This window comes from Curcuma longa, chromosome 14 (genome assembly GCF_044706935.1).
Source record: "Curcuma longa cultivar G26 ecotype Majalengka, Jawa Barat chromosome 14, ITB_CL_G26_1.1, whole genome shotgun sequence".
Lineage (NCBI taxonomy): Eukaryota > Viridiplantae > Streptophyta > Magnoliopsida > Zingiberales > Zingiberaceae > Curcuma > Curcuma longa.
Genome location: NC_133874.1, coordinates 5,319,483 through 5,331,608, shown reverse-complemented (window position 1 = coordinate 5,331,608; position 12,126 = coordinate 5,319,483). Strand labels below are relative to the sequence as shown.

The 12,126-nt window shown below is 41.3% G+C and overlaps 1 protein-coding gene and 1 pseudogene across 1 annotated transcript; both read left to right on the top strand.

Moving 5' to 3' along the window:
- Nucleotides 1-3,787: 3,787 nt before the first annotated feature.
- LOC141845312 (zinc finger CCCH domain-containing protein 55-like) lies at nt 3,788-6,931 on the top strand (annotated as a pseudogene).
- A 2,169-nt stretch (nt 6,932-9,100) lies between these two features.
- On the top strand, nt 9,101-11,352 carry LOC141845515 (cytochrome P450 77A3-like). The gene is made up of 3 exons (XM_074733572.1): nt 9,101-10,040; nt 10,114-10,578; nt 10,898-11,352. The coding sequence occupies exons 1-3, from the start codon at nt 9,417-9,419 to the stop codon at nt 11,342-11,344; spliced, it is 1,536 nt and encodes a 511-aa protein (XP_074589673.1). The 5' UTR covers nt 9,101-9,416; the 3' UTR covers nt 11,345-11,352.
- Nucleotides 11,353-12,126: the final 774 nt, after the last annotated feature.

The following is a 12,126-nucleotide window of genomic DNA, read 5'->3' as shown; positions in this document are numbered from 1 at the left end:
TATATGCCAAATGTTTAAAAAGTTAAAGTGAACTCTGCTTTGTTTTGCTCTGTACCTTTTTGATTACAAGGTGTGGCAGAAAACAAGTTCTGCAAGTCATTGCAAGGCACTTTTGTGGAATCTTTCCTTGTCTTATGCATCCAGATAAATTGATTTGCTTGGCTAGAGCTTCAATTCTGTATGCTGGTGGCTATTGAGTTTGACCTGCAACTCGTTTCTTTTCTCTTTTGTCCTTGCCGCAGCTTGTCAAGTTGATTCTCAACGTGATCTTAATATGGTGAATTATTTTTGATAAGTATCATTTTATATTGTGTATACTTGTAATATTAGGGATGTTTATATAATATTTTGCATATGCAATAACATATACATAGGTGCATAGGGCTACTGAATAATTAATTGGATAATTCCCCCAAATAATATGGTACGAAAGCTAGATTCTCTTTTCCCTTCTCTCTGTCTTGTGAATAGTATCATATTCTATTCCTTTTCTTGCCTAACCATCAGGGACAAATTTGCCTACATGATTTTTGTGGGGAAAAAAATTGATCTCCGTGGAAGAATTTCTATCACACGAGTTCAATCACTTATTGTTTTGGTTCACTTTGTTGTATAGGTCCTAGTCATGTCAAGTCTGCCCTTTGGTCCATGTATTTTGCAACTATTATTGAATTATTATTCTCAAAACTTTTACTGATCCTTATTTTCAAACAGCATGTTCCATATTGGCAGCATACAATGATCGAAGAGATGAATGCTTGCCACTCTAATCCTTAAACTCTCTAAGGTAGTCTAGAGATCATTACAAGTGAGATTTTATTGTTAAATGCGCACCTAATAATGCTGATGACCTTTTAAAAGCTGATTAAAAGTTTTAGTTTAAGATTTATGGTGTAAACTATTTTGGCACGATTTCTCTTGTGGCCAAGGTCATTTCAGTATGTCTCTTTCTCTCGACAATTGGCTTGTTTATCAGCTTGACATCAAAAATGCTTTCCTTCATGACAATCTTATTGTGGTGATTATATGAAAACCTCTAGGGTTTGTTGCTTAGGGGGAGACTCTCCTAATGTACAAGCTAAAAAATTCACCATATTGACAGAAGCAATCTTGAGGATTTTGTTTGGAAATTTTTAAGTTTGCTCTTCTTCAATATGTCATGAATAAAAGCATGATAAATAACTCAATATTCCTTCCCATCTCTCAATTATATGTGGAATCACACAAGTGAAAAGGATCTCCAACAACATTTTGAAACTACAGTCTTGGGTGACCTAAGGGAAGGTATTATATCCCTCAGCAAAAGTATATATTTGATATGCTCAGGATATTAACGTTCAAGTGACTAAATAAATTGACACTTAATATGGATTCTAATTCCATTTTAGTAACAAAATAGAGGAGTCACTAATTGATCTTGGAAGTATAAAAGATTAGGGAGAAATTGAGTGTCTTACATTTAGAGTTTACATCTTATTTGTAGTTAGTGTGATCAGTATCTTTCGGAGATTTATGTCGTTGGAAAGAGACCTTGAAAATCTTTTGATACTTAAAGAATGCTGGGTACTATGTTGCAGATTGATCTGGATTTTTCTACAAATAGGTGCTTCATATCATGTTATTGCATTCTGGGGGAGGTAACTTGATTTACTGGAAGGGCAATAAACAGGGTGTTTGGTGCTGACTCCATGTATAAGCTATGATATTAGCAGCATGTGAGGTGCAGATGCAGTATGGGCTATACAATATTAGCGATGTGTGAGCTTCTTTAGGTCAAGTAGTTAGATGATTGAGTTGTGATATATCCCCGTAGAGCCTTATCTAGGCGACCAGATGAGAAATGGGAATTGTGATACTCCTTCCATGCCTTACCAGGAAAGGAATTAACTATACCGCAGACACTAGGAGTGAAAACACATTAGGTAATGTTCATTCTACGAATGTCAATCCTTTCTGATGCTTTTGGATGATTGTTTGTTGCTACAGAGTTGGGGTAAATGAAGAAGCAACTTTCCAAAATTAGTATTGAACTCCCAAAAGATGGACGAATGCATTGGGTACATGAATGGCTTACATTAACTATTTTTGATTTCGTTGCACTTATCTGTGGTTTATGGAATACAGTAATCTCTGTTGTTGCCATGGTTGGACATCTAGAGTGCCTTTTGGTAGTTCTTTAGTTGAAAATTCAGGAAAAGATTGAACCTCCGTGGTAGTGGCTTGTAAATTTTGATTGCTATGTATTTTATGGGGTTTAAGGTTTTCCATATCTTATTACTTAGTGGATGTTATGATTGTTTTGTTATGAACATTGCTGAATTTTGTGGTGGTTCAACTAGGAATTTAATGTCATTTTGGTTTGTGCTGGCTTGCTAAACAATCTAAGTTTGTGGCATCTTCATTGTTTTTATTTGTATTTAAACTTATAAAATTTCCACCAAATTGAAGAAATTGAGCCATTTTGCTGAACAATTGCCACTTCCCAAAAAGTGCTAGTGGAAAATTTTCTGCAAACAGTTTCTGACCTATTTGTCCTTGATGAATGGCTCCTAGATCCCAAAATTTAATATCCATTGGCAATATCCAAATTTTGAGTTAGAGTGTTTTTAGCTGATTATGAAAATATCAATATGAAGAATTTGTATGAGATGCTTAAGATTCTTACACTGTTCAGTATGGCACTTCTGATCCTCATAGTTGATGAAACTATTTAGAAGCAGTAGCCTAGAGAAAGTTAAAGCATAGGAAGAGCATAATTTCTTCTTTGAATTAATAATCTTTGACAACCAAATGAAATGACAAGAAATCATTTTGTATGGCCTACTTTGTAATTTATCGTAGGGGAACAACCTTGGGCACCCCTCAATGTCGGCCCCATAGCGATTTGAAGGGAGTAAATCACAGTGACCAAGCGGTCTTTTCAGGTGGGAGAGATTTTATTCCCCAAGGGTTTGCTCCTCCAGGGATAAGAAGATTTATAATTTATGATGCTAGAATGTGTTGCTGGAAATTGATTTACAGCAACCTATGCTTTCTTGTTAGATATGTGGAGAAAAATTGAAGTATTTTATTTTCCAACTTACTGATTTTTGCCAGAACAATAAACAAATAGACGAATATATAATTTGGCCTGTTGTTGCAGTATCACTTAGGTCATAAATACTGTCGTGATGTCGCATGATTGTACCTAGGAGTGTATACATTATTAGCTCATTGCCTTAGGCTTGTAGTTCTGAATGTGGGGAAAGAGAAAAAGGTTGTAACTTTTATATACTGTAAAATTTTCAGTAGGCAAATGCTGAGACCTGGAATCTGAAGCTTAAAAGTAAGCTAAGTTTCTAACTCTTATAAATTCCTTAAAATGTAGTCATTGGGTAGCTATTCCAAGTAACGAAAAATTCTTGCCAAGATGTTTGTTATTTTTGCGTTGACTAAGACGGGAAGAGCTTTTAGTTCATTTATCATCACTCATACTAAATGTTTTCTTTTGTTTCCTTTGGTATCCTTGAACAGAATCAATCCTTGGCTACTAATTCATTTTATTGGCGTTCTACTAAGTCATAATTGCTTCCGTGATTCCTTAATCAGTAGATCTTCACTTTCTGCTATTCTGCAAGTACACGGTGTAACAAGTGTTGCTTCAGACTCCAACCTGATTTAAGGAAATTTGATTGTCATTTTTCTCTCATATTAATTTGCCTAGAGAACTGTTCTATTGATTGCTTTGAATCATTAAGTTACTCTGGGTAGATCTAATGGATTTTTGTTGCTTTAACAGAACTATCCCTGCAGTTCCTTCATCTCAGTTGCTTACCAGTGAACAATTTGGAAATATAAAATGCAGGTTCCTTCTATGTTAGTAAAATGACTGAAAATGGAAAACGGCGGATATCCAAATGGGATGTGATAACAAATCCTGACTTTTCAGGTGAAACTGAAAAATATAATGAGTTCTTAAAAACAGAAGACATTTCTAAGAGACCGGAATGGAAATCAGATCTGAGTTCTGTAAATCATGTCAATGAACAATTTCCTCCACAATCTCATATGAAAAGTGATAATACTTTAAGAAGGGATTTTTCTCAGGAAGATGAAAATATGAGACCTTCTGAAGGTTGGGCACCTCTGAGTGAACCTCTGAATTGGGTTGACATGGAACAAGATGAAGCAAAATACCCATACAAGAAACGAGATTCTGAAAGCTTAACACTAAAAGATGTGGAAGTCAGTAGAGTGATGGGTGGCCGGGATTTAGCATCGAGCAAGGAACACAGTTCAGTCATACCCGCTGGTTTCACTGAATGGAGGCGCCATAGTCATAATGTCTCTCCTAATGGTGGAAGGAGGTCAGGCAGGTGCTTACTGTTGGCTTCTTAAACATTTCTATCTTTTAATGCAAGTTATTTCGCCTTTGGATATAAACTGCTTATTTGTCTATGGCATTACTTATCTGGTTAAAATGTCATTTACGGTATATAAACATGTATAACAGGAGCAGGAGCAGGAGTTGGAGTAGGAGTAGGAGTAGGAGCCGTAGCAGGAGTCGAAGCAACAGTCGCAACCGCAGACGCAGCAGCCCTTTCTACCGAAGGAGTGGGTCTGAAAGATTGTCTGGCAGAGGAATTAGATTGGGAGGGCAGGCTCAACCTTGTAGAGATTTTGCAGCTGGTCATTGTAGGAGAGGCAGTCAATGCAGGTTCCTTCATGATAATGGTGACCGCGCACAGTTTGAGAGGTATAAGGCACATTCAAGAGAAATTAATCTTGAAAGGGGAAGTTGTGCTGGAGGGAGGGATCATAGGCAAAGGAGTCGCTATGACGAAGAGAGGGAGAGACCTGAGCTACATGGAGATAACAGGTCCACTGAACTGTGTTTTGATTTTACCAAAGGCAGATGCCATAGAGGTTCATCTTGCCGATATCTTCATCATGAGCCTTCTTCTCGCAGTGGATGGAGTTTGAAGGACGAAACCAGGGACAATATCAAAGTAGTAGAAGGGGTATAGATGCACCTAGTGAGGGCACTGATCCTCGCAGAGTAAATGACACACCATGCAAGTTTTTTGCTGAGGGGCATTGTAGCCGTGGCCGAACATGCAGGTTTTCTCATCAGGCTGATATTATGGAAGCTAAGCCGCATGCTCGAAGATGGGATTATGACCAGGTCACTGGTGATAGTTTGTCAAAAGCAGCATCATACTTCGTCAATCCTCCCAAAATATCGAGGGGATTGTGGTACACCCTCTCACTGGATACAAGAACACCCTCTCACTGGAATTGTGGTACTGATGGTGGTGGGTCTGCTTCCTCCCAATCCATAGAGGGGGGAAATTCTAAACAAAAGCATGCATGAGCAACCACACAACACTAAAGATGGAGACTCTCAAACGTTATCAGGAAAACCAGATTCTCAAATACAGTTACATGGAGTCTCTGGGCAGCATGAGCAAGCCAAAAATGCTAGCAGTAATGATATGTTACCCAAGGAAGGTGGGAATGCAATCTCCGATCATGCTGCAGGAAAAGCAGAGATTAACTCTGTGGCTTCAGTTGATGAACAGAGTTTTAGCCTGCCTAACCTGCATTCAAATGCTCATATTCATGCAACTAGTTTGCCTCTTAATGGTCCGAGCACTGCCAACATTGGTTTTCCTACCCAGGGCCACCAGAACCTCGCTCTGCCGATGAATTGCCATACTCGAGAGAATCCCCACACATTTGCTACTGTAAAGCAAGATCCTTCTATCGAGTCTCCATCAGGTAACATCTTAAACTCAGATGATGATCAGACAAGCTCACAAAAGTTGCCAGGGAAGGGACCACACTCAGGTGCTGATGTATCTGAAATGGAACAGCCTCTAATTGGTTCTTCTCCAGTCCTCTCTCACAAAGTAGAAACTAGTGAGCAGGCAGCACGAATTACTGACCTTTCAGCATCTTTAGCACGGTTCTTCGGAAATGCCCCTCTAAATGTTGGTACTTTCGGTGTGTCACTGCCACAACATTCGAGCTCAAGTTCTGTTGTGCTGCCTGCAACTGCCATCGCGCCACTGCCAATTCAACCTAAACAGGATGAACCCATTTCTGGTAGTTTACTACCTGTTAAGCCTGAGAACACTAACCTTGGTGATCCTAAAATGGAGAGCCATGCGTCTGATACAGACCATGTTGGTAGGCACCAAAACTATGATATCGAGCAGATTGGGCTGGGTAATCCTACCAAAAGAAATGCAACAGGAACTGAAGAAGGGCAGAGCGATGATAAAGCTCATTTGGAGGATGCAGATGCAGATGCTGGTGATGGAGATAACAAACAAAGCAAGGATGGAAAAGGAAACAAGATGTTTAAATACGCTCTAGTGGAGTTTGTGAAGGATCTATTGAAGCCTGCATGGAAGGAAGGTCAATTGAGCCGAGAAGCTCACAAGACAATAGTCAAGAAAGCAGTAGACAAAGTGACTGGTTCAACACAAGGCCTCAATGTGCCTCAGACACAAGAGAAAATTGATACATATTTGGTCCACTCTAAGCCTAAACTGAGCAAACTTGTGCAGGCAAGTAGTAGCACTGTCGCACTCATCATCAATTTCCCCCGTTCATCAAAGTTAAATTGGCTTTTCTTGTGTTCTGCAGGCTTATGTAGAAAAGTATGTGAAGAATTAAGCCCTATATCCGTTCCGTTCTGCAGGCTTCCAGAAGCTCACCTCCAAACCACAAAGGTGACTTTCCTGCCTCTGCCATCTCTTTGATTTTTAAGTTAGATCGTCAAACTGTATATGCTATTTCTCTGATGTGATTGGTGTGTGCGTTCTGACATATTACGGTCCCAATGTTTATTGCCTATTTATTTCACTCTTACAATCTCCACCACTGGACAGCAGCAGAATTGAATGCCTGAATGATGTGTAGTTTTAATGTCGAAGACTTGGAAATTTTGAGGATTGTGTTCAACATTTCATTCCATGCTATCTGTCCATCTACAGTGACTATTCTATAGATCAACTTGAAACAATTTTTTATGTTTATTCATGTGATAGAAACTGAAGTCTCTCGTGTATGATGTTGAAATAGGGATGGAATAAATCACAATCAAAATAGATAGTTCTGAAATCTCAACTATATCTTTCACTAGTGCCTAGAGATATTTGTTCTAGATGTTCATCACATTTAATTGTTTGTAGTCTATGCATAACCAAAAGAATCCATCCTTGTTGGTGTCATTTATATGAAGCCTTTCGAATTGTCCCTAGTCGTAAATCTATCGGCGATTCGCCTCACTCTAGCATCGATCCGACATTGTCATATGTTCCTACCAAGGTATCTTTTTTTGACTTATAGATGTCATTGTCCTATCCATAGCATCTTCATAAATTTTGATAGAAAATCTAGCCAATTGCACATGCAACCTTGCTGGCGATTGCGATCCTATTAAAGGGTAGAAGAATCCCACCAACTTATCGAATTTCCACATACTACTCGTCTATACGACGATTGTCCTTCTTGAGATCTATAACCTCTTGCATTTGTGCATCGAGGAATTCGTTAGGGCAAAATTTCCATTCAAAGGTTCTCTAGATGGCGTACCGAGATACCGGTCTATCCCCATGAAGTGTTTGATCTTTTTACAAGAAATTGACACACTATGAACATGAACAACATAAACATGTATAGAATCCCTCTTTCAATGTATTACAAAGTTGCACACACAATGTATTTTATGTCATCACCACGAGTGTATTTGTTCGCGCAAATGACCCGTTTGACCGTATACTAGATAGGGTTTGCCCATAAGAGAAAAGATATCTTTGATTAATGTCATATGGTAAAGAATGATTCCCATAAGAACCTAACATGTCTCTCAGAAATTTATTTGATAATTTCTAGATATGTCTAGTAGATTTGGACATGTTAGGCCAATTGCCTACTACAAGCAATTTTTGTATCCTCTTGTCCTTTTCTCCAAGGAGCTCTTCTTTGTTCTTTGACTTGTCTTCCTCTTTTGACCTGTCGTACTCCTAATGAAGCAAAGGTTGGTGATGGAAACTCAATAGCAAACAAGTGGATTTCATGTCCCATAAATACTAGATCAACAAGTCCATTGTACTAACTTACTGACAATAACCCTACAAAACTATTAAACATTGACTAATTATCGCTTGCGTTTTTGAATTTATTTGATGGATGAATCAGAATGAGCAAGAAATTGTCTATCATCAAAATTAACACTTTATTTGAGAAGAAGTGAGGGAAGTGGAGGGGAGGATAAATAAGGGGATGAATTTTGACTCTTGTTTGGGATAAAGTGAGTTAAAGAGGAGAAGGGGAGAGAAGAGTTTTATCTTTCCATGTAATCGTTAAAATTTCTTACACTTCAATTTGGGATGTAAGGAAAGGGAAGGGAAACTCAAAAATATTGTATTCCAATTTTATCCTTATTTTAAAATATTAATTTCTAAATTAACTCATCTATTTAAATATCTCATTTTTGCATTGTCGCTCCTCACACAATACGCGCTGTCACCGTCCAGTATCCAATTGCTTACACTCCACGATGTCGGCGTCGACATCAACCCTCGTTGTAAATCTTTTCGAGGGCAAAATTTAAGAGGACAGAAACATATAATCCTAATCTTCTTCTTCTCCTCCTTAAATGATAGAGACTTATTCAAAAAACATATGTTGTCTATTTTAGGACCTTCTGTATTTTAACTTTTATATGTAATATTGATAAAATTTTATAATTTCTCATCTGTCTTCTACATACATTATTTTTTTTAAAGAAGTGAAAGTATTTTTATAATTTTATATATTTAATATGTTATGTTAATGAACCTTTCATCCTTTCCAAATAAGGAGAACATAAATATTTTACTTCCCCTCTTTTTTATTTTCTTTCTTTTTCTTTCTCTTTATGTTAATGAACCTTCTCTCACTCCATCTAAATAACAAAATTTTCTCATACTTAATTATCTAAACATTAGCATAAGTACATAATTCATATGTGAGAGTATGGATATGTTAATTATAAAAAAAATAAAATATTAAAAGTAAGTCCTTTCATCAAAAATGGATTCTCAGATATGACCAAACATCCATTCAATGTGTAACTACAACATCAGTGCTTTATCCAAAGGAGCTAATTTGTGAAACTTGACCTAAATTTACCAGCAAGATTTGTCACGTCTCTGGTCCAGACTCCAGAGCATTTTATAGCAGAGCCACAAACTCCGACCTGTGATCTCCAACCCCCTCTCTCCCTCCATTAATATTCGCATTCATTTCTTCGTCCTCTGCGTCTTCCCCTCCAACCCCCTCTCTCCCTTAAAACCACACCCTCCCTCCTTCCTCTTCTTCACACACACACACAACATTGTGATCAAAAGCACTCTGCTTCGTTGCGGCATTACTACAAACACATGGACTTCGTCAACTTGTTGTACGTCGTTGCAGCCGCCGTGCTGGCCGCCGCGTGGTGGCGGCGCTGCTCTCGCATCCCGGAGGGTCTGCCGCCCGGGCCTCCTGGGTGGCCCGTGGTCGGAAACCTCTTCCAGGTCATCCTGCAGCGGCGGCCCTTCATGTACGTCGCCCGCGACCTCAGGCTCAAGTACGGCCCCATCTTCACCATGCGCATGGGGCAGCGCACGCTCATCATCGTCACCTCCGCCGACCTCATCCACGAGGCGCTGGTCCAGAAGGGCCCGCTCTTCGCCAGCCGCCCCGCCGACTCGCCCACCCGCCTCCTCTTCAGCGCCGGCAAGTGCACCGTCAACTCCGCGACGTACGGCCCGCTCTGGCGCACCCTGCGCCGCAACTTCGTGACGGAGATCGTGACGCCCACGCGGGTGAAGCAGTTCGGGTGGATCCGGGACTGGGCCATGGCCAACCACCTCGCCCGCCTCCGCGCCGAGTTTGCGGCCTCCGGCGCGGTGCAGTTCATGGCCAACTGCCGCCTCACCGTCTGCAGCATCCTCGTCTGCATCTGCTTCGGCGCGCGCGTCCCCGAGGAGCACGTCCGCCTCGTCGAGGAGGTGCTCAAGGAGGTCAGTTCACTCACACATTCTAACAAACAGATAGAGACCACTTCGCTAATACCCTGCATTGCTCCTTGACAAGGTGATGATGATGACGACGCCAAAGCTGCCAGACTTCCTGCCGGTGTTCACGCCCTTCTTCCGCGGGCAGCTGGGGGAGGCGAGGAAGCTACGGAAGCGGCAGATGGAGTGCCTGGCGCCGCTGGTGAGGGCGCGGAGGGCGTTCGTGGAGGCCGGAGGGAAGAAGCAGGGGGAAGGGGAGTGGGAGATGGTGAGCGAGGCAGGGGAGGCGTACGTGGACTCGCTGCTGGGGATGGAGTTGGCCGGGAAGGGGCGGCTCGGGGAGGAGGAGCTAGTCACGCTCTGCTCGGAGGTGATGAGCGCCGGCACCGACACGAGCGCCACAATGTTGGAGTGGGCGATGCTCCACCTGGTGCTCGACCAGGCGGCGCAGCAGCGGCTCTACGACGAGATCGTCGCGGTGGTCGGCGCCGACAAGCGGCGCAAGATAACCGAAGCCGACGTCGAGGCCATGACCTACCTCCAGGTACGCAAAAAATGTCGGCGCTGAATGAACCACCTGACCGATCGGTTTTTTTTTTTAAACCGAACCAAATTGAACCGCATCAAAATCTCTATATAAATTCACTATGACCCCTACTTTTCAAATAATTTAACTTGCATCCCCAGAAGTCTATAGTTTAAGTTGGCCCCTTATATTTTAGTAACCATGCATTTTACTCCTTCTACTATGAATAATTTTCTCCTTTTAAAATAAAAAATAAAGGTCTTTTTTAAAAAATAAGAATTAAGAATAAAATAAATAAATAAAAATAATTAATTAAATATTATTATTTGAAATGCAGGCGGTGGTGAAGGAGACGATGCGGCGGCATCCGCCGAGCCACTTCGTGCTGTCGCACGCGGCGACGGAGGAGACGGAGCTGGGCGGGTACCGCATCCCGGCGGACGCCAGCGTGGAGTTCTACACGGCGTGGGTGACGGAGGACCCGTCCAAGTGGGCCGACCCCGGCGAGTGGCGGCCGGAGCGGTTCCTGCAGGGGGGCGACGGCTGGGACACTGACGTCACCGGCACCCGCGGCATCCGCATGATGCCCTTCGGCGCCGGCCGCCGCATCTGCCCCGCCGCCACCCTGGGCGTCCTCCACATCCACCTCATGCTCGCCAGGATGGTGAGGGAGTTCCGGTGGCTTCCGGTGCCCGGCGAGCTCCCGCCCACCACCGCCGAGACCTTCGCTTTCACGGTCGTCATGAAGGACCCACTTCGAGCCGCCATTGTCGAGAGACAGTGAGACCAATAAATACCTACCTACTATTTCACAATATATTAATTAACTATTATTAGAAGAAAAAGAAATTTAGTTAAACATTTGCATAATTTGTGGTATCAAAGTGCTTAAATGGATTCATATCAATTGTTGGTTAAATTATTGGTTATCAAAGTATACTTGGAGCATTTCAAATTATTGGTTATATATATATATATATATATTTGTGTGCGCGCGCGGTTTATGATGATGAGTTATGAGAGTTTGGTATGGCAACTCATGCTTTAAATTTAGTTTGATGGACCACAATTAGAGGCGCAAACTAATTAGATTTGTTCGTGAGCTTTTCAAGCCAGCTCGAAAAATATTTAATAAAAATATTTAATATATTTAAAATCATTAAATTCATTTGCATCCCTAACCATGAGTAAAGATATATTGTCTTTGTGTACACTACCATCACTTGACTAAAGCATAGATAACTTCTTGTGAAACACAAGTTTTGTTTCTACTACCCTTGTTTTGTTGGGGCATTTTAGGGGTGGAAAACTAACTAATGAATGTGTATCCATTGGTTTTGTGAAAATTGTAAAAATAGTACATGAAGTTTGTGGAGTTTGGTGGCTTAACATGGTTGAGTTAGTTTGTGCTTAATCATTGATCTATAGGCTCGGGATGAGCTCAGTGAATCCAATGGATCAAAGGCCTAAAGTGAGATGTCTCTAGGGTGGCATGAAGTGAGATGGCTCATGTACGAGGAGGGTGATATATCACGGGATCAAACTCAGGGGACTTGGTGCATTTCA

Coding starts and splice junctions, on each gene's coding strand:
- LOC141845515 (XM_074733572.1), top strand. CDS start 9,417: ATGGACTTCGTCAACTTGTTGTACGTCGTTGCAGCCGCCGTGCTGGCC. Junction 10,041..10,113: donor TCGAGGAGGTGCTCAAGGAG/GTCAGTTCACTC, acceptor CTCCTTGACAAG/GTGATGATGATGACGACGCC. Junction 10,579..10,897: donor AGGCCATGACCTACCTCCAG/GTACGCAAAAAA, acceptor TTTGAAATGCAG/GCGGTGGTGAAGGAGACGAT.